This window comes from Mustela erminea, chromosome 15 (assembly GCF_009829155.1).
Source record: "Mustela erminea isolate mMusErm1 chromosome 15, mMusErm1.Pri, whole genome shotgun sequence".
Classification (NCBI taxonomy): Eukaryota; Metazoa; Chordata; class Mammalia; order Carnivora; family Mustelidae; genus Mustela; species Mustela erminea.
The window spans coordinates 18209959-18232304 of record NC_045628.1 but is presented as its reverse complement, the minus strand read 5'-3'; the positions used below and the strand labels follow the sequence as shown (position 1 = coordinate 18232304).

At 38.1% G+C, this 22346-nt stretch overlaps 1 protein-coding gene across 5 annotated transcripts in view; it reads left to right on the top strand.

Annotated features, from left to right (window-relative positions):
- The window catches only part of GPC5 (glypican 5), a 1399440-nt gene that overhangs the window by 258234 nt on the left and 1118860 nt on the right, over positions 1-22346 (top strand). For all 5 annotated transcript variants that reach the window (XM_032314680.1, XM_032314683.1, XM_032314682.1 and 2 more), the window contains exon 3: positions 12704-13398. In XM_032314680.1, coding sequence (XP_032170571.1) covers positions 12704-13398 — 695 coding nt within the window. The remainder of the gene's footprint in view (positions 1-12703; positions 13399-22346) is intronic.

Genomic DNA, 22346 nt, shown 5'->3' with positions numbered 1-22346 from the left:
CGTGAGCCAAAGGCAGACGCTTAGCCAACTGAGCTACACGGGCACTCCAGATTCTTTTCCACATACCTTGACTGAGACAACATATTGAAATGAAATAATCCAGGAGGAGATAAACTCTAGCTTGCTTTGATTAAGACAGGCATTAATATAATTTGCAATAATGTAAAATCATACTACTCTTCAAACTATTTGTTTTGGAAAATATAGTAGGTTTCACAAAATATGTAATTCATTCTAATGTAATAAGTTTGTGATAGTTATTTTTTAAGTGGACTGAATAAATATTTTTTATTTATTTTATTTTAAAGAGAGTTACCAATTTTTATTGTAAAATAATACATATCTATAAATGTAACCCTCCAAATAAAAAGATTTACATATTTCTCAGTAGTTTTTAAGAATGTAAAGGATTCTGAGACCAAAAACTTTGGGACTCACTGAGTAGCATATGTACATTTAGGGGTAATTTTCTTGGAATTTTCATTTGATATTATAGAAGTGGTGTTATATTTTAAATGAGATCATGTGGAACAAATACTGGGGCTTTGGGAAAAAAAGAAACAACAACAGTTGGCCTAGGTTTTGGAGGAATGAGTGAAAGAAAAAAAAAATGACCCTGTAGAGGATTTTAGGGAATCAATGCCATCAGTTTAGGGGCTGACGTACCCAGGAGACTTGGAGTCCTGGAAAAAAGCAACTGCATTTGGTTAGGTCGAGGTGTGTAGAGACCTTGAGTCATTTCAGTGGCCCAGTGTAACCTTCAATCTGAACCATTCAGTTATCTCTCTCTGCCCACCTGAATTTTCCACCATTCCCTGGTGGAATTCATGGTCCATCACCAGCAAAAATCCCTGTATCCTCAGCTTTGATCTCTGAGAAGAACTTGACCTTCTTGTTCTAACTGAACCTTAGTACATCCTCCCTTACCATCTCTTCAAACACAGGCTGTTTCTTGGAGGGTCGGAGCTCAAGAGCTAGAGTGTTTATTTCCCTCCCCACATGAACTTGCTAATCCTACATGATATCCTTTTTTCCCCAGAGGTTAGGATGAATTTTCTGGTTAATAATTACAAATATTGGAAAATCCTCAGATGTTTAGATTCCAGCACCACACATTTCTCTTCATTTATTTTTGCTATGTTAATAATATTAATTTTCCAAAAAAAGGAATAATTATATTGGCTGATTTGGATTATATACCACATGTAATGGCACCAGGTACTAAATTAACAGTGAAATCTCTGCATTTAATCAGAAATATAAAGTGTTATTTTATTTTTGGTTTAAATATTTACCAAATGATCCCTTTCAGGCTTATTTAAATAGTCCTTCAGCCTTTTTATTATTTATTTATTTATTTATTTTTAAAGATTTTATTTATTTATTTGACAGACAGAGATCGCAAGGCAGGCAGAGAGAAAGGGGGGAAGCAGGCTCCCCGCTGAGTAGAGAGCCCGATGTGGGACTCAATGCCCAGGATCCTGAGATCATGACCTGAGCCGAAGGCAGAGGCTCAAACCACTGAGGCACCCAGGCACCCCAACTTCAGCCTTTTTAAAGACCCTCCATATCCTAATAGAACCTAGACTCTGGAACCAGATAGCTTGGATTTAGATGCAGGCTGTGCCCGTTTCTATGTGAATATGGAAAGTCACTTACTTGAGCAAACTTTAGGAAATCACTTACATTTTCAGTCCTCTTAAGCTTGATTATCTTAAAATGGGAATGCTAATAACAATTAATTATTTGCAATATCACTGTTATGATTGCATTCCGACTGTAATTATGTTCGCCAGACTCACTACCTGCTACCATTCTATATGGTCATTTATCAGACTTCTAATATTTATTATAAACTTAGTAATTTATGAATTATTTAATTGTTATTATAGTAATATTGCCTACACCATGTGCTGGGGAACCACGTGAATTAATTTATAAAAAAAAATATATATATTTTTAAAGAGGGAGTGAGGAGGAGCAGAGAGAGAATCTTAAGCAAGCTCCACACTAGTGCGGAGCCTGATGTGGGGCCGGATCTCACAACATTGAGATCATAATCTAAGCGGAAATCAAGAGTCAGATGCTTAATTGATTGAGCCACCCAGTGCCCCTACCAAAGGAATTTAATAAACCACCTAGTTTACAACAAGTACATGAGAGAAGTGAGACACTTTCAGTACTAGGATTCTTTAATGTATTTTGAGCACTTCTCACCTGTAGGCTCTAGGACAGTGTGTACAAGTACAAATGCATTTAATCATCCCAGCCACCAAGTAAGGTAGAAAGTGTCATTCTACCTGCTTTGTGATAAGAATAAAGGAGGTGTGGGGAATGTAGAAAATTTATAGTCACATAACTAACATTTACTGTGGGTTTGAACATACATCTATCAGAATGTAGGTGAGGCTTCTGATGAACCAAGAGTTGGGAGATATAAACACGAGCAGGACACGATTTCTGTCTCAGAGGACCTCTGATCCCTTAGGAAAGGGAGGAGGTTACAGTCATTCTTTTTTTTTTTTTTAAGATTTTATTTATTTGACAGACAGAAATCACAAGTAGACAGAGAGGCAGATAGAGAGAGAGGGGGAAGCAGGCTCCCTACTGAGCAGAAAGCCCGATGCGGGCCTTGATCCCAGGACCCTGAGATCATGACCTGAGCCGAAGGCAGAGGCTTTAAACCACTGAGCCACCCAGGCGCCCAGTTACAGTCATTCTTAAAACATCTTTCCAGAGCAGGACCTAAGCACAGGGGGAGAGATCACCGAGCATCATCGTGCACTTTTTTTCATTTGAATTTCACAGATACGCTGTCCTACTCTTAGAACTGACACTATGATACATATTTTATTAAAGAAAAAATTGATATTTAGGGAAGTTAAATGGCTCATATGATTTGTTTGTGGAAGAGCCTAGACTAGCATCTTTGTCCCCTAAGTTTGCAAGTCAAGTGTAGACACTTGTTGTCGTCTATGATCAGTATTCTAGTAGGTAGAATGATGGCGTCTGGAGATAGCAGGGACCAAACTCTGCATCAATAAATCTGAAAAAAAGGTCTTTTCAGATGTGATTAAGTTAAGGATCCTATGATGGCAAGACTATCTGACATTATTTGGCTAGACCCTAAAAGCTATCACATTATATCCTTAAAAGAGAGACTGAGACTTGAGATACATATAGAAAAGACAATCTGAATAGGAGGCAGAGACTGAATTTACACAACCATAAGCCAAAAACATGCTAGCAGCCACACAAAGCTGGAGGAGGCAAGGAATAGTTTCTCTTCTAGAACTTCTGGAGAGAGCTCAGCCTGGCATACAGTGAGTTTAGCTTGGTGGCTCTGATTTTTACTTTTGGCATCCAGAGAGTAAATTTCTCTGGTTTTAAGCTGCTTATTTTGTGGTCATTTGCTGTAACAGTAATAGGCAATTACTACAGGCATCTTCCATGCTTGGGGGGAGTGTGTTCCTTGATCCCAAATTGTTGCTTCCTTCTCCTCAAGAAAATCCCCTTGCAATTACACACAAGTATTGACCAGTATAGACCGTCCTTCATCAGACCTCTGGTTATCTTCCCTTATCAAAGCAAGACTTTATTACCCAGGTCTCTCTCTCTCTCTCTTTCTCTCTCTCTCTCTCTTCACTTCTCTTGCTGCCATCCTTGGCAACTTTAGCACCCACTGTGTAGCCAGTATCCTTGTATCCACACATGCCCTACATTACATTTTTTTGTTTATTCAGAGAATGTCCTCGAACAGTTCTTATGCCCCCTGTTCAGCCATCAGTATTTATTTGTTGATCCAACTGCTCCTATCACCATATGAACATCCAATAAATTCTCCCTCCTCCTAAAACAAATAGCTTTGACCTCACATTTCCCTCCTGTGCCTGTCTTGGTTCTCTACTTCCATTATAGCAGGGATTTTCAAGAGAGTTCTCTGTATATTGCCTCAATTCCCGTTCTCTTTTGTGCTCACATTCTGCTGAGGCAGCTCTGGTCAAGGTCAGTAAGAGCCTCCTCTTGTCTGTGCCCATGGTCAGTTGTTATTCCTCATTTCACTTGACCTCTTAATAGTGTTTGACATGATGAATGACTGCCTTCTACCTGAATCATTTTCTTTCATTGGTTTCTGGCACAGTCTACTCTCCTGATTTTCTTTTTATTTCACTGGCTTTTTATTCTCATTCTCCTTGCTGGCTACTCCTACTTTCCTGCATCTTGGCACTATTCCCTGTCTTCCATCCTTAGGTTATTTCATCCACTACCAAGGTTTGACCCTCTGCGCCCATCAGTCTCAGGTCTGTGTCACCGGGCTCCACTTTTCGCCTGAGACACAAATTATTTTCTCTGACTCTGTACTGAAAAGCTTTATTTCAATTTCTAATTGGCATTTCAATCTTAACATGTCCAAAATAGAACTTTGACTTTCCAGCTCCCACCGCACACAAACATGGTGGTTCCGTAGACTTGCCCATCTCGGCAATTGGCACCACTGTGCATCCAGCTGCTGAGACCCAGGCTTCAGAGGTATCTTTCATTTACCCATTTTTCCTACATCTGCCCCCATACAACAGCGAGTTTCTTTGGATACCACATAGTACATGCGGTCAATGTGATGATTTTTGTAATTTACTCCACTACCACCCCTGTCCAGCCCATCACGTCTGTCACCCTTGCTGTTATCACAGCTTATGAACTCAACTCCGTCTTCTCTCTCTTGCTCTTGTCCCAATGATCTGTTCTCCACACAGCAGCCACCATGATCCTTCAATATACAAACCAGATCACGTTTCTCCATGTGTGAAATTCTCCAGTAGGTCCTCATTCTGCATATAAAATATAAACTCCTTACCATGGTCTCTGAGGCTGTTCTGATTTCTTTGATCTTTCTTGAAACCCTCCTTTCACTGTTCTTCAGTCACATTGAGTTTCTTCAGTTTTTTTAGTCAGTAAGCTTCTTCACAACTCAGAACCGTGCCTTCTATTTCCAGTGAACCTACCAACGACACCTCATCTGCTCATGGGTGGCTTTTTTCATTATTGAAATCTTTTCTCAAATTTGTTTCCTCAGTGGAGGCTTGTCTCCTCACATTATCTTAAATGGTCAATCCATAGAAAATCGTTTTGCTCAAACCAGTTTACCAAATTAATTTCTTAATGTGCCAAATAACCAAATATTATATATAGTTTGGATATAGTTGGCAAATTCAGAAAGTTTGCTTTTAGGAATAGATTCGACAGGGAATTTACTTTTGATGAGTTGATTATGGACAGATTGACCTAGAGCCCTCCAAAACAGTGATCTTGTCACTTTCTGCCTTTTAATAATTTTTCCCATAGTATTTACTTAATACGGTGATAAATTGTATTTCTGTGCCTGCTTTTATATCTTCCTATCTTTTAGAGTCTAAGCCTCACGAGGGCAGAAACTTGTATGGCTTTTTCAACTTGAGTATTGAGGTCTACAGCAGGTACTCAAGAATAATGGTTTAATGAATGAGCGCAATAATGAGTGACAAAAAAAAATTGGATTGTCCATTGAAGAAGGAATGGGCAATGTGTCACTCTAAGCTGAAAATATAGAACATTCTTATTTTCCTGAGCTATCAAAAAGAGAAAATGAGATTATAAAGTAAAGTGACGTAAAGGCTTTTCTTTAAATAAAGGAGACCAGTGTGTTGGAGTATGGAATGAAACGAAAGATATAATAATAATAAAAAAAGGGGGGAAAAACCCGACCAATAAAGTTATGGATTTTTTTTTTTAGTTTTCTATAATGGTAGAAGATGATATAAATCAGTGAAGAAAAAATAGTTTTATTTGACAGTTCTGTATTTCTGGATTGTATTTCTGAGTTTATTTATTTATTTTTAAAGATTTTACTTGTTTATTAGAGGAAAGAGTGTGAGCAAGTGGGGGAGGGGCAGAGAGAGCGTAAGAGAGAATCCCAGACACACTGTGCTGATCAGGGAGCCAGATGCAGGGCTCAGTCTCACAGCCCTGAGATCATGACTTGAGCCCAACTCAAGAGTCTGATGCTTAACCAACTGAGTGACCCAGGCACCCCTGTTTCTGGATTTATTTTAAAAATTATTATTATTATTATTTTTTTAAATAAAAAAAAATAAAAATTATTAGATTTAAAATCTTCCTCTCACAGTAACTTTAAACAATGTACAGTGAGTTGTTCAGCATGGATTTTATCTGTTACATAAATGCTTACATGAATTTAAGTCCTTGCTGACGCCATAAATTGATTTTCAGAACATAAATGATTATAAAATGGTATTAATAATAAATGTGAAGCACCATGATAATCAAATCAGTGGGGAGGGAAATGAGGAAGGAGAAAGTTGAGAAAGTATTTTTCCATGCAGAGTGTGTCCAAGGAGACCAGATTAATTACCAGTATGTTAATTTTTGGTGATACAGATTAATATCCACTTACTATTTATTTGTATAGATGACTAATTTCTGAAGAATGATACTATAAATCATCCTTTATAACATTTAAAAATATGTCATTAAATTAATATTCTAGAAAAATTTTTTGCATATTTTATGAAAAAGTTCAGAAAATGCAAATATCAAAGGGATGAGATCACTATAAAAACTTCCAGACTGGAGAAATTGGTAATTGCTTCTTTTACTTAAATATGCATAACTTCGGAGTTGCTATGATGGTCTTCTACTAATTAAAGGAATTATTAAATGTGACTATATTAAAATTATTGGAAGGCATTTTTGTTAAATGATAAAGGCAGAAGGAATTATAGTTCATTGTAATATGTATGCTATAAAAACTGGTTGAGAAATTGCTCTTAAAATGGTCTGTCACTACCTATCTACTCATGTATTGATAATTCAGTACAGAGGAAAAGATAATTTCTGGCACAAACTAGCTCTAAAGTAGTCAGGTAGTAAGGAATTACCTGTGGTAGTAACAAAATCTGTGACTTGAGAATTGTGAGACACAAATAAGTAGATTTCCTCTGAAAATTTCTCTTCAACCCGGATACCCACTGGAAAATCATCTGATTATCCACAGTGGATAGGATTTAATCTTTCTTCATCTTTTTCATTGCTATGTTTGAGACTATCTGGAGTCTTAAATTGTAATAGATACTTCAAACTTTGTATCTTAAAATGTTCATATATCAAAAATAAAAATATGAAAAGGATCATAAAATGTCTATTCATGTCATGCAGAGGAGGGTTATTATAACAGTTATTTCATGATCATTAGATTTTGAAATCATCTTTATGTTTAAAGCAATCAAAGCCCCATAAATATGGTTTCTCCCGTTGTAAAACGCTACTTGCCTATAAGTCTTCACTGATTTTGCAATTTGTCAAATTGAATTTTAAATCAGTATCATCTTGTTTTATCTCTACCAGTTGTATTTAAGCTAAATCCTTAGTTTACCTGTCATTTGTATGTACTCTAAAATATCTCTAAAGGGAATGTGGGCTGAAAAAATTTGATATGAGTTTCTAGTCATGGAGATTTTGTTACTAAATTTTCACAAGATGTTCATGTTGAAAATGCAAGTGGATGGAGACCACTTCATGCATTCTGCCTTCACTTTCTACTTAATGAGATGATATATAAATTAAGTCTTTCATGAAGCTGGGGGAAATTATGCTTTTATTCAATTAGTAATTAGAGTACAGTTTCTTGCTCAACCTACCACTCTTAGGCATTAAAAGGAGAGTTGGAAGTTCCCGGCCTTGGTCTGAGAGCATTGGAAAGAAGAGCGTATTGAAATTCTCAGTGAAAAACAACAGACAGATGTTGTTGTTGTTTTTTTTTTTTTCCCTAGTCTGTTTCTTAAATTCTTTAAGCAAGCCTAGCAAATGTTTATTTACTTTCTTTTTTTTTTTTTGAAAGATTTTATTTATTTATCAGAGAGAGAGAGGGGAGAGAGCGAGCACAGGCAGACAGAATGGCAGGCAGAGGCAGAGGGAGAAGCAGGCTCCCTGCTGAGCAAGGAGCCCAATGTGGGACTCGATCCCAGGACGCTGGGATCATGACCTGAGCCGAAGGCAGCTGCTTAACCAACTGAGCCACCCAGGCGTCCCTGTTTATTTATTTTCAATAGGTGTTATAATTTTTGTCAACCAACAGAACACTATTATTTGTATAGCTTAGGTGGGATTTTTTTTAACTTATTAAAACTTTGTAATAAAAGGACAGTATGGTTTCTCTTTAATAATGAAGTAGATGTGATATGTTATTTAGCATCTACCCTACCTTGGATTTATGCATATTGATTTTGTATGTGGATTATTCTTTTGCACAACAGCAAAATCACTGGTTTATATGACAGTTCTTTTGATAAGTATAAATTCTTTTTTTCTTTTAAATGCTTTTCTTTTTCTTTCCTTTTTTTTTTTTAAGATTTTATTTATTTATTTGATAGGAAGAGATTACAAGTAGGCAGAGAGGCAGGCAGAGAGAGAGGGGGAAGCAGGCTCCCTGCCTAGCAGAGAGCCCGATGCAGAGCTCGATCCCAGGACCCTGGGATCATGACCTGAGCCGAAGGCAGAGGCTTTAACCCACTGAGCCACGCAGGCACCCCTACAAGTATAAATTCTTGTTAAAATCATAATACTATCCATAAAACGTAAATGCACAACTCTGGAAAACATAGTAGGAGAACAAAATTATGAGTTTGCAAATTCAGAGTTAATACAAACAACTACGTTTTAGTAAATTCAACTTCTGATTTTGCCTTTTTTTTTTTTTTTTTTTTTTTTTTTTAGATTTTGTTTACTTATTTGACCGACAGAGATCACAAGTAGGCAGGGAGAGAGACAGATGGGGGAAGCAGGCTCCCTGCTGAGCAGGGATCCTGATGTGGGGCTCCATAGCAGGATCCTGAGATCATGACCCGAGCCGAAGGCAGAGGCTTAACCCACTGAACCCCCCAGGCGCCCCGCCATCTTTTCTTTAAAAAAAAAATAAATAAAATTACCCAGTGGATTGGCCTTTAGATTGTTCAGTTTCTGTTGTAAATGTTTATATATTAACATTTTATATTAGGATCAAAAATTCACAAAAGTATGTTTATCCTTCATCATTAAAGATTCAAATGTATATAGAACAATTATTTGCTGTTTTCATCATCGGAGTTGAGAAATGTTTGGGATCACGAATACACACATTCAGAAATACTAGCATATGTTTAGGTTAATCCAATTAACTGGAATGTGTCAATATCAGATTTAACACAAATTGAAAGACAAATCTTTATATTGCGATGAGTTGATAGCATACTGAGAAACTGCTGCAGAAGAGTCCATTTTAAAAAGACATTGTGGGGCACCTGGGTGGCTCAGTGGGTTAAGCCTCTGCATTTGGCTCAGGTCATAATCCCAGGGTTCTGGGATCCAGCCCCGCATTGGGCTCTTTGCTCAGCAGGGAGTCTGCTTCCCCCTTTCTCTCTGCCTGCCTCTCTGACTACTTGTGATCTCTCTCTGTCAAATAAATAAGTAAAATACTAAAAAAAAAAAACATTTTATGTTTAGATGTTCAGAAAATAATCAGAATGTTGATATTTGAACACATGTCATCTCTTATTCAAAGGTTAGCAAAAATAATACATAGTCATGAAAACTAATATTTTAATTTTCACAGCATCAGAGACAAGTTTTAAAATGTTGCTCTAACAGGATTCCTAACATTTTTTTACATTTTGCAGTTACTTTGTTTAAAAGGTCAAAGGAAAACTAGTCTGAAATAAAATTAAAGTTTGTAAACACTTTCATATCTTTTTCCAGTACTGCTTTCACAGAATAAATTAATTTGCAAAACCTACTTGTTATAGCAGCTGAAAAGATAAATTCTATATATTTTTTACTCATTATTAGTTCTGAATTACTGGGACTAGAATTTATAAAGGAAAATTTTATTTTTTGCTTTAAAAAATTGTGTTTGAACATCACTTAGAGTTGGCAGAAATCAGAGGGAACATCTGTAATTCCTGGGGTAGCATTCAACCTTCATTGCACTGAGAATCTTTGGTGGATATCAGTCACAATCATGTCTACAGCACGCACCTTAGAAAAAATGGTGGAAGGTATGTAAGTGTGCCTGTGGTATTGGTATCTTTAAATCTATCCTCATTTGATCTTAAAAGAAATTGCACACATTGCTATTTAACCTTCATTGGCAAATAGTCTTATTTGCAACCTACCTCATAATTCTTGGCCACACACAGTTTGCGAAGAGACACAAGCGTCTATTAATGAGAACAATATAAGCTTAGCAGTTTTATTTTAGTTCAGACCACAGGTTTAATTCATTTTTCACACTCACTTTTGCGGGTCTCTGAAAGCAGAGTGCAGTGGTCAAGACGGCAATTGTGGGGTCAGACTGTCAGCTGGAATGCTTGTGGAGCTCCTCTATGAACGCAGGCAGAACCTGTCATAGGTTATCTGCAAGTGCAATTTTTCAAAACCTGTCTAGGTTGAAGGAATCATGGAGGCGGATGGTTATATGCAGGCTCGGGAACCGAAACAGACCCGCTGGGTTGCAAACGCCGCTGCAGAGACCTGGCAATCTGAATTTTCCTTACCCTACCTGGGCCATCAGATAAGCCCACTTGGCAGAGCAGCTAATCTCACTTGACGCCTCCCTTTACTCACATTTTTACTGAGCGTATAGTAGATAGCTTACATTCACGTGGGCACTGGAGATGCAGACATAACAGGTGTCCTGCTTCCTTAGTTCTCTGTGTTGCAACAGAGTCACAACCACCTTTAAAAGCCATCGTTTTGGGGATGCCTGGATGGCTCAGTGGGTTAAGCATCTGTCATTGGCTTAGATCGTGATCCCAGGGTCCTGGGATCAAGTCCCACATCAGGCTTCCTATTCTGGGATGAGCCTGCTTCCTCCTCCACCTCTCATGAATAAGTAAATAAAATATTTTTTGAAAACTAAAAAAAAAAAAAATAAAATAATCAAAGCTGTTGCCTTTGATAATAGGTTAGATGCCCTTCTTTGGTTCAGATTGCTGTCACAGAATACGGGATGCCCTATATAAACGACAGAACATTTATTTCTCATAGTTCTGGAGGCCAGGAAGTCCAATATCCTTGTTCTGGCAGATTCATTGTCTGGCAAGAACCTCCTTCCTGGTTCCCAGATGGTCATGTCACTGTGTCCTCACATAGCAGAAGGGACAAAGGAGCTCTCCAGAGCCTCTTTTGTGGAGGCGCTAATCCCATTCACGAGGGCTTCACCCTCGTGACCAAGTTACCTCCCGAAGGCCTCACTCCCAAGTGCCGTCGTCATATTGGAGATTAGATTTCAGCAGATTAATTTCAGGGGAGAAACAATCGTTCTGTCTGGAGCAGGCACCTTAATATATCACACTAAAGCTTGAAACCCAACATTTCATGGTCTCAGCATAGAATCAGAATACACGATACTGTATTTCATCTGTCTGCGCTTTTCATAAAGGGGTTTGGTTTGGTTTGGTGTTGTTGCTATGTATCTGTTTTTAGGACACTACGGCATATTCTTGACACAGCTTCACATTATTTGTAGCTCGCCTTGCACTTCTGCCTTTTATTATTTCGTTTTATTCTATGTCATTGCATCTCCTTTTATAATATATTCAATGGTCTGATTAGTGAATTATTGTGTGGTCTTTTACAACCCAATTAAAAATAACGATGAGACCGGGGTTATGGGAGATAATTTTATTGAGTGTATTTTACAATTAATTATATATTGATAACAGTCCAGCATCATTATTTATTATAATTAGGCTAATTATAAAATGTAATTACTAGAATATCCAAGGTATTCAACTGCTGCCTAAAGCTATCATTTTGAAATACAACTTTTGCTTGCCGATTACTACAGCCTTCCTTAATTTGTAGAAAAATTATGCTCTGTTATTTCTATGGAGAAATTGATTGGGAAGCATCCGTTCCTAAGTGAGAAAATAAAATGTCGCATGGTAGTTTGGTAGTTTTCGGGTGATAAGGTAATAAGAACAACAGAACACAGTTCAGAAGATGCTCACAGAGTTATTGTCATTGACTAATACAACTCATGACTTTCCTACTACTTAACAGGGTTTGCCAGTCAAGGCATTGTTTAACCATGAACTATTTTACTTTCTTTTTAATTTGACCATGCTGGGGGGGTGGGAGGATTATCAGTCTTGCCTATGGGCATTGAGCTTCTCTGTGCAGTAACTGGTGTATAATCTACTAGCTTTCATTCTGGGGGAAAAAAAAGGAAAAAAAAAAGAAAAAGTGTAAAATACAGTAGGTGCTAATCAAACATCTAACGACAGTCTTTTATCAACAATGAACCCACGGCTGGAAATTATCTCCTCAGTGACACTTTTCCTTCCATCATTGGTGGATTACGGTTGACTGTGGGACAGCGTAAGTAGGCAACCACTGTATCGTAACTTCTTTTTTATGTCTATACTTTCTAAAGATGTATGACTCTGGGAAATGCATCTTAAAATGTTTATGTGGTATGTGTAATGCCTACTGTTGACCAGCCATTATCCTGGGAGGGCTAACGTAGGTTTAGTAGGTGGAACACTCCCATTTGGATCCTTAGTGCATTGGGTAGGATGCATTAAGCTCATTTACTGTCTGGAGCAGACAGATGCACAGTTTCAACATGCAGACTAAGCCTTTTCCTGTTTTACCTCTGCTTTTGTCACAGAAACCCTGGAAACTCTCATCAGGCAAGCAGAGAACTACACCAGCATTCTCTTCTGCAACACCTACAGGAACATGGCCCTAGAGGCTGCAGCTTCCATTCAGGAGCTGTTCACTGACGTGGGGCTCTATTTATTTGGTGCGGATGTTAATCCCGAAGAGTTCATAAACCGATTCTTTGACAGTCTTTTCCCTCTCGTCTACAATCACCTCATTAACCCTGGCGTGTCGGACAGTTCCCTGGAATATTCGGAATGCCTCCGGATGGCCCGCCGGGATGTTAGTCCCTTTGGTAATATTCCCCAAAGAGTAATGGGGCAGATGGGGAGATCGCTGCTGCCAAGCCGCACGTTTCTTCAGGCGCTGAATCTGGGCATTGAGGTCATCAATACAACAGACCATCTGCACGTCTCCAAAGAGTGCAGCAGGGCCCTGCTGAGGATGCAGTACTGTCCTCTCTGCCAGGGCCTGACTCTCAGCAAGCCTTGCATGGGGTACTGCCTCAACGTCGTGAGAGGCTGCTTGGCACACACGGCAGAGCTGAATCCGCACTGGCATGCCTACATCCGGTCACTGGAGGAGCTCTCAGATGCCATGCATGGAACATACGACATTGAACATGTGCTCCTGAACTTCCACGTGCTTGTTAATGATGCTGTGACGCAAGCTCACCTCGATGGACAGAAGTTATCAGAACAGGTAAGCAGCCACACCACATCTCCTGACCCATGGCTTGGAACTCAGGCATTAGCCCCATACATAAAGTTCCGTGCTTTATAAGCACACTGTTTATGAACTTGAAAATGATGACAGCTAAACAAGTTAGGGCCTCAGGAAAGAGTGGGAGAATGCATGGATTGCCATATTTGAGTCAAGGTATATTTTCTATATCTTACAGTAGAAGTTTGGTTAGCTGTGTTCCACTTTTTCCTTGAAGTAGAAGCCTTCTCCTAGGGTTAGTTCAGTGAGGGAGAGGACTCTGGTTTAAAATCAGGACCAGCAAGGATTCGAATCTGCCCTCTGCCAGAAATTCCCAGATGCTTTAGATTCTTTGAGCCTGTCTCCTCATTGATTAAAAAAAAAAAAAAAAAAGAATAACACGTGACTTTTGGAGTATTCTTTTTTGGGAAGATAGACAATATGTATGTGAACTACCTAGTATGGTGCCTGTTACTCAAAAAAATGGGTCGTTATTGTTAGCATTTCCAAGGTGTTCAGCATTCAAATAGAAAATGCTAATGATATATTCATTAAATGAAGACTTGACAGCTTAATGTTCGGAAGTGTTTCTTCAGAGACTCTTCAGAATCTGTCACAGTGATGGTATAATGATTTTTCAAAATGTGCCATATGCAATATGGTGTTTTATTCCAAGAAGACTTTAGAAAGTGTTGGAAACAAAATCATGGAGTAAAAGGGAGCAGGAGTTTTCTGTTTCTCCCACCTTCTGTAGAATCATTTTCTTACATATTCACAGGCTCCTGAGTAACATTCTCATATCCCATATAATGAAATAGGACCTGTTGCTGGTGTTGACCCTCCATCATTTCTCCTGAAACAAAATTATAGTCCTTGGTGCTGAGAGAAGACATCTCCCGCCCCCCAGTACTAATTTACTGAATTAATAAACATCCTAATCATTAGCCTTATAGGTCAGTTTTTTAAATTTCTGGTAGATTTTGAAACTGAAAGTATTTATGTGCAATCATCTCCTCACCTTTTTTCCTAACTTTCAAGGTCTTTGCAGGGCCCATGTGAGCCTATAAGGTACCCTTAACCAGATTAGACATGGTGCCCTCTTTAGGTGCATGCCACACTTTTGTATGGCTTGGTGGGTAGAGAGTGAGCTGGATATCAACTCCTGCTTCCCAATTTATTCAGCTGGGTGTCCTTGGACAGTGAATGAGACTCCCAACCATATGCAGTGGTTGGAATCTCTCTGCAAGCTCGTTCCTTTCTGGAGATCAGATTAGCACCAGAACGTTTGGGAGGAATGTAATACACCAACTCAAAATGAAGTCTAAAAGACATTGAAGGCTTCAAGTATATATTAGTTACAAGAAATAAGATCCAAGAAGTAAATATGAATACTATGATATCGAGTATCTGCAGAAGGGAGAACAGGCCCAAGAGCTCTGAAATCCAGCCTAGATTTGATTATTAATTTGGGGCATGCTATGCAAACTTGTAGGGCTGGAGTTCTCTAATATCTCTAAGTACATAGGGTGTTTTTTTTTTTTTTAAATGGAAGTCAACCACAGCACTCTTTTTTTTTTTTTTTAAGATTTTACTTATTTATTTGACAGAGAGAGATCACAAGTAGGCAGAGAGGCAGGCAGAGAGAGGAGGAAGCAGGCTCCCCGCGGAGCAGAGAGCCCGATGTGGGACTCAATCCCAGGACCCTGGGATCATGACCTGAGCCAAAGGCAGAGGCTTTAACCCACTGAGCCACCCAGGCACCCCTAAGTACATAGGTTTTAATGCCTTTTATTATGTATTTTCAAGAACTGCAGGGCCTGTTTGTATCCTTAAAATCTATCACATAGAAAATTGTGTTTTTCCTATTTCAAACACTGAACTAATAGAGATTCATACTTAGATAAACATGTTTTTCAAATCCTGCGTTTGCTAGTCATTTGTCATGTGGCCTGGGAAAGCTACTAACACCCTTTGAATCTGTTTGGTCTTGTGTGGAGAAGGCAGACACGGTTCAGGTGGACTAATGTCAGTAAGGCTCTGACATGGGTAGACATGGGTCCTAGAAATGCTTTTTCCTTTCCCTATTCTAAGGCTGGCCCTGAGCCGACTTCAGGGAAGCAGGTTGCTTTAGTATCTTAAAGGGTTAGAATCACCATTGTACTTGTTTTTATACATAAGTTTTGTTTTTATTTATTTTTAAAATATTCTATTTACTTATTTTAAAGAGAGAGTGTGGGTGAGCAGCGGGGAGAGGCAGACAGAGGGAGGGAGAGAGAGAATCTCCAGCAGACTCCCGGCTGAGTGTGGAGCCCGACTTGGGGTTTGATCTCACCATCCTGAGATCATGACCTGAGCCCAAACCAAAAGTTGGAGGCTTAACCCACTGAGCCACCCAGGCGCCCCTATAAACAAGTTTTAAACAAGATTGCTGTCATATGAAACTCTGTGGTGGATTTATAAAGAACGTTCTTTTCTTTTAGGCAAATCATTTGATTTGCTAAATCAGTCGTCCTATGACTATCTTGAGAAATACCCATCATTACTAATACGTTGTAGATTCTTTTCTAAATGAAACAACTGAGATTCTCTTTAAAACTTATGGCAGCAGCAGAAGGAGATACTGACTTTAAATTCCTTGAAAATTGACTCATTAATATTTATTTCTGCCAACTTCAGAGTGATTTATAAGCTGTTTATCAAGCTTCGATAACCAGTTCACACATCAACGAATTTAACAAACTCAAAATAAATTACTGGAGAGCCAGAACATAATGACTTTCTCACATTCCCAAAGCAATCTCTGAGATCTAGGACTTCCAAGTCAAGTCCTCAGTAAATACATATTTTCACTTTAAGAAATCCATAGAGGTATCTGCTGTATCATGTTTCCGTTGGATGAATTTCAACTGGAAAGAAAAATGTTCTCAGTTTCCTGAGAAAATTGTAAGTATCTTCTATTTAATAAGCCATTAGAGAAAGAGAATCTAATTTACAATAGAGTATTTTCATTTTATAATTATTCTGAGGCTTAAGGCAATGCTTAATTTAATAAAACACTAACAGAGAGTCAGCAAAGTGTAGATACTAAAAGCACAGGCTCTACTGTCGGACTGGATTTCACATCTGCTGTACACTTAGTAGCTGTGAGTTTGAGCGTTTGATTACTGATCTCTCTCTGCTTTGGTGAAATACCTACCTAGAATAATACCTACACCATGGAGTTCTTGTTAGAATAAAATGAGCTTTCACACTTAGATGAGCGTCTTGTACATGGTGAATGTTTGAATCCTACTAATTATCATCTCATTGCATTATTTATGGATACTTTGTTGGTTTCTCTGATGTTGTAAATGCTCCCAAAGCAAACACGACCTTCCTAATGTGTTGTAGAGTTAAAAAGATTTTTAATCATTTAATGTAAGGAAATAATTGTCAAGATTTTCCTTGAATGAGAAAAAACCCTGGAATTTTTAGAAAACATTATGCAACTCCATAATGTGTTTTAATATTAATGGCTATTAATTAATAATTAATAGATTATTTAATGATTAAATGATTTAATCATTTAATGACTGAATGATTCCTTATTAGGAAATCATTTATTTATTTTGTAAATAAAAACTTGGTTGTTTTGCTATTCATTGTATTTAGCATTTTTTAAAAAGATTTTATTTATTTATTTGACAGAGATCACAAGTAGGCAGAGAAGCAAGCAGAGAGAGAGAGAGGAGGAAGCAGGCTCCCCGCTTAATATAATTTAATATTTTACCTTACTCAAAGAACCCAGGACCTGTATTAATTTCAGCATTTCAACATCTTCTAAATGGAACAGATGTTACTAAGAAATTCAGCAGAGCATTGATTCTATACAATTTTAGAAGCAAAATTTTTTTCCTGCTTTATTGGCATACAATTGACAACATCACATTTTTATTTAGATATTTGGTAGAATTCACCAGAGAAATTTGGTCCTGGGCTTTTCTTTGTCGAGAGGTGTTTGTTTTGTTTTGTTTTGTTTTTATTACTGATTTAATCTTCTTACTCATTATTGGTCTGTTCAGATTTTTATTTCTTTTCATGATTTAGTTTTGGTAGGTTCTATGCTTCCAGGAATTTATCCATTTATTCTGGATTATCCACTGTGTTGGCATAAAGTTGCTCTTAGCTGTCTCTTATGATTCTTTATATTTCTGTGGTGTCAGTTGTAATGTTTCCTCTTTCAGTTATAATTTTATTATTTGAGACTTCCCCATTTTTTTCTGAGTCTAGCTACTTTTTTATCTTTTCAAAGACCAGCTCTTAATTTCATTGATATTTTCTATTGTTTTCCTAGTTGCCAATTCATTTATTTCTGCCTTGATCTTTGTTATGTCTTTTCTTCTGGCAACTTTGGGCTCAGTTCTATTTTTCCCCTAGCTAAGGATGTAAAGTTACGTTGTTTATTTGTGAGGTTTTCCCCCTTACCATAGATGTTCATCACTATAAACTTCCCAGCCAGCACTGCTTTTGCTGGATCTCATAAATTTTGATCTGCTCTGTTTTCACAACTGGGATTGGGGGTTGCTCTCCAGACTGAATGGTGCTTTGCCGAGGATGGGATTTATGGCAAGTGTGTGTGTCTCGGTCCTGCTTGCCCATTTCAGGATCGGTGTTTTCTCAGTCCCCAATGTGTTCAGCTAGTTTCTGGATTTCTTTCAGAGGAAATTTCTCTATGTGTAGTTGTATGGTTTGTCCATTTGGTGCCTCTGTGGCAGGAGGGAAGTTCAGGAGCCTCCTCTGTTGCTATCTTGGGAATTACCACCACAAAAAGCTTTTTTTTTTTTTTTTTTTTTTTAAGTCTGTAATGGGTTTAGAAACATAATTTCCAACAGTAAAAGTCCTAATTTGTATTTTTAAAGAGATAATCAGTTTTTCACATCTCTTACCTATGCACTATTAGTAGAGATTCAGCTGGTTGCATTCAAATTACTTTAGAATAGCTATTCACTTCAATTTTAATACCTATCAAAATTGAGTTTAAGGTGAATTGTACACGCTAGTGCACTCTAATTAAACTCTGTTGTTGAGATAACTATACCTCATCACTTCCTGTCTATACACTCACATTTATCTGCATCTAAAAATGAAACCGTAATAAATTAATCATGTGTTTTTAAGTATCTCAGTGATATTCTTCTATATAAATTGAAAAGGAAAATTAAAATAGTAACCTAGATGATTTCTGGCAAGGCACTAATTTTGTTCTCTTTTTCTATAATGTGGCATACAATTTCCTAAAAATCACTGTGTTATATGATTTTGTATAATAGAGATTATAGGACAAATAAGGTTGAGACAACACATTACTCTCTGAAAGGTGCATCCCTGAAATGGTTTCCAGAGTGGGAACGGTAGGAGGAATGTACTTTCCAAGGACAAGGGTAGGCAGAGGTTTGGAGCCTCCCATTACCTCTGTCCAGCTTGCATGTCACCTGGCAGTCACATCCTCTTAGGGACAACCTTCAACAGTTCCACAAGAAACAAAAAGCCAAGAAGGAATTATGTCTGAAGCAATTTTTTTTTTTTAAACAAGCTTTTATTCATGTACGTTTTTGTATTTGGCTGCCACAGAATAAAAGACCATGACCAAAAGTTGTAAATTAACAACCTATGGATCAGTTTTTTGGGTAGCTAGGTGAAACTTCATTGAAAACATACTCATAATATACTTAAACTATCATTTTAACCTTTGCCTGATTTTTTATTTAATTTATGTGGAGGGTTGATGTTATTAGTAGATTCTTCCACTGGACATGTTCTTCTACAAAGAACGAGCTCCACACGAGACAAGGGACAATCAGAAGACGTCAACTAGTCAGAAATGAAGGGGAAAGATACAAGTTTCTAGGGTAAAGGAGATCTCAGAGCGAATCCAATCTAAGCGGGCCAACCCAAGTAGAAAAACCTGTAAACTCATAAAAAGAAGATTCATTAGATTATGAGAGACCATTCAGTCCAAGTCATGGTCTCATACCGAAGTCACTTCAGGATGTTGTCACCTGCTTAGTTCCGCACACTAGTAGTGAGAGGAAACTGGCCTTTGCAGAATGGCGGCAGGAGTATGTAGCCATAATTAGTGGGTTCTCCTCTCAGGGCTGGAATCATTGAGCTCTTTTCAACTGTGGAGTGAGGCAAAAATTTTCTGACTAGAGGTAAATCAAAGGTTCTGTTGTCCAGGGATTTTATGCTCAAATAAATGTAATATATCAAGATATTTCTGTAACATGGTCAGCCTCTGCTGTTAAGAATTTCCCTCACATGCATGATAAGATCTAAATCCTTCATCTTTTGGAGATTTTCCCCGTGTACTTATAGGTCATGGGGGAAAGGGAGGTCCAGTTTGGTCCTTTGAGGATGTCTCCAGAGCTTGAAATGATTTTCAGTAGTGAGGGCCAGTCACGACCCACACACCTCATATGAGGTAAGCCTATTTTTTTTTTTTTTAAGGAACACATTAGATTAGAAACTTGCATAATTTAAAGATAGATATTTCCTAAACCTTTGAGAATGTGGCATGATTAATTTGGGATGTTATCTTTCTGAGAAAGATTATAAAATGAATTACTTGAGAATAAATACTGAAAGCCATGATGGTTCATTTCTACTTAATTTCCTAAGAGATGAATAATTATTAAATATCTTGTGAAGATCTAGAGATCTATAAAGGAAAATCTGGACAAAGATCTTCTGGAACAATGGCCTGTCTTGTTTGCACATTATTTCTAGTTGTTTGAAAATTCATCCTTATGGTGAACGAATAGTTATGTCCTCAGTTGCCATGCATTGTACTCTAGACTCTAATGCTCTGAAGACAGGGACTTAGTCTTGGCCATCTTAAACTTTGGATATTTGAAGGTTGTTATTTTGCCTGCTTTCCCGATATCTTTCCAGACTATTCACTCCTGTTTTATTCAATTCTTCTTTTTTAGGCTTTCTTGTTAGGATCACTGTTTCAACTTCACAGCTCTGTCTGGCTCTTCTGGAAAACTTGCTGACTCAGGATGGAGTTGGCCAGACTGGAGCAAGCCTGGGGGTTGACAACTGGTGGATACTGGGCATGGATCTTTTCCTTCCCTCCCTATCACGGCCAAGTGCTTCTCTTTCCTCAGGGATCTGCCATCTGGAAGAGTCCTGCCCTTTGGTCTTAGGCCTCTGCCAAATGCATTTTTTTTTTTTTTAATGAACAATGGAAGGACAGTATTCAAAACCTTTAATTTCTTCCTCATTCAATTTTTGTGTGATGTATTTGCTTTGTTAAGTTATTGTTGTTTCTCTGAGCAAACAGAGCTCTTATCTCAGTAACACGAGCTTTTGTCTCCTGGGCCTGAAGGTTTTAATAATACCCAGGGATTCTTTTTAATTTTTCTGAAGTATTTTTAATTGAATTTTCTAAGTGTGTGGCTGTTCAGATGCATCACTGATATTTTTAGCTGGTTTGGAGTGATTCCTTTCTACCTTAAATGGAGTAAATTCTCTCTAAATCGGAAGCTTCATGCATGAAACTTGGTTTCCTTTTCTTGATCAAGTTCAAGAAGCATATGATATTCCTGCTGCAATTTTCATCTCTCCCTTTCTACTTGTGTGTTTTCTGAATGCAGCAAAGCTTTCTTGGTTGGAGATTTTTCACATGATTTTAAATGATTTTTGCATTGAGAATTCTAGCTTCTGCAGTTACTTGGTGTACATTTACTTTCTCTTCTTCTTTGAAAGTTTGTAAAGTGGTACTTAACTCAGTCATATAAATCAGCAGTCCTTTGGCTTCACCAATGAAGAAGCCTCCATTTTCCAGTGCCTTCCTTATATCCTATTTAATGTTTGCACAATCTCTGCTCTCTTCTCCAAGATCAGCAGCCCAACTATTCATCTGTAACAAGTGTTCACCTAGAGGGTTGATCTGACCCTTTCTTATTGAGAACTCACTCTGTGGGCAGAGTTTTATGAGATTATTTTTTCTTTTTAGTAAATTTGTCCACTCTATGCTTCCATTTTTGAGGTTCTTATGAAAGGAACTTTATCCTTCTCTGAAGATTAGACTTTACCTCCAAAGTCCTCATTAATGCTGTCTGAAGCTTTTCTTCATTGTTTGGCTAGATTTTGAAGGCTGTTTTAGTTGCAGCTGTGACGCTTCTTCTAAGGAGTTAACTTTGTTTATAATGTCAACCATCATCTGAACTTGTAAACGTAGAGATTTTTCTCTTTTCCATGCTTCCTGGAAGTACCTGGTTTAAGCTCAAGTGAAGAGTGGTAGCTTTCTAGCTCTTTATTCCTCATCTTCACGTTTACTATGTCTTAAGGAAGTTTTAAAGCTTGCCTCTGGCATAGTTAATTCAAATTCTCCAAACTCTCTTACTAAGTGGCCCAAATTCTCAAACCATTCGTTATTTTTACTCCAGAGGGTCAGACATTCTTCTGGTCAGTTCTTTGTTTCTCCTTTCATAGTAACAGAGGGTTTTAGACACAGAAAAAATCCCATTCTGACTGTAAAACTACCACTTCTCACAGTATTCTCTGGGCTGTTGGGCCCCCCACTGCTGGTCATGGAGCAACATTACACAGAGTATCATGACCATCAGTGGAACTTCTCTGCACCCCAAGGCCATTGATGGGTCATCTCATGTTGCCATGACTCTATGGCCACAGTAGACTACACAGTTCTGCTCAGAATGTCCCTGGTGCCTAAAAACCAGGGCAGACCTCAGTGGAGGTGATAGAATTGACAAGAAAACAGTGCCTGCCACCCCTGGCCACCTCTTCACCCACAAAGTCAGCAGTCATATCACACAGCCGGGGGATATGGAATAGGCTCTGTAGGCCAAGACAGATACTCAGCCGCTCTGGCCACCTGGAGTCTTCCTGGACTGTGCCAAGAACTTAACAGGGAAATATCTTTCCACATCAGCAATTATTCT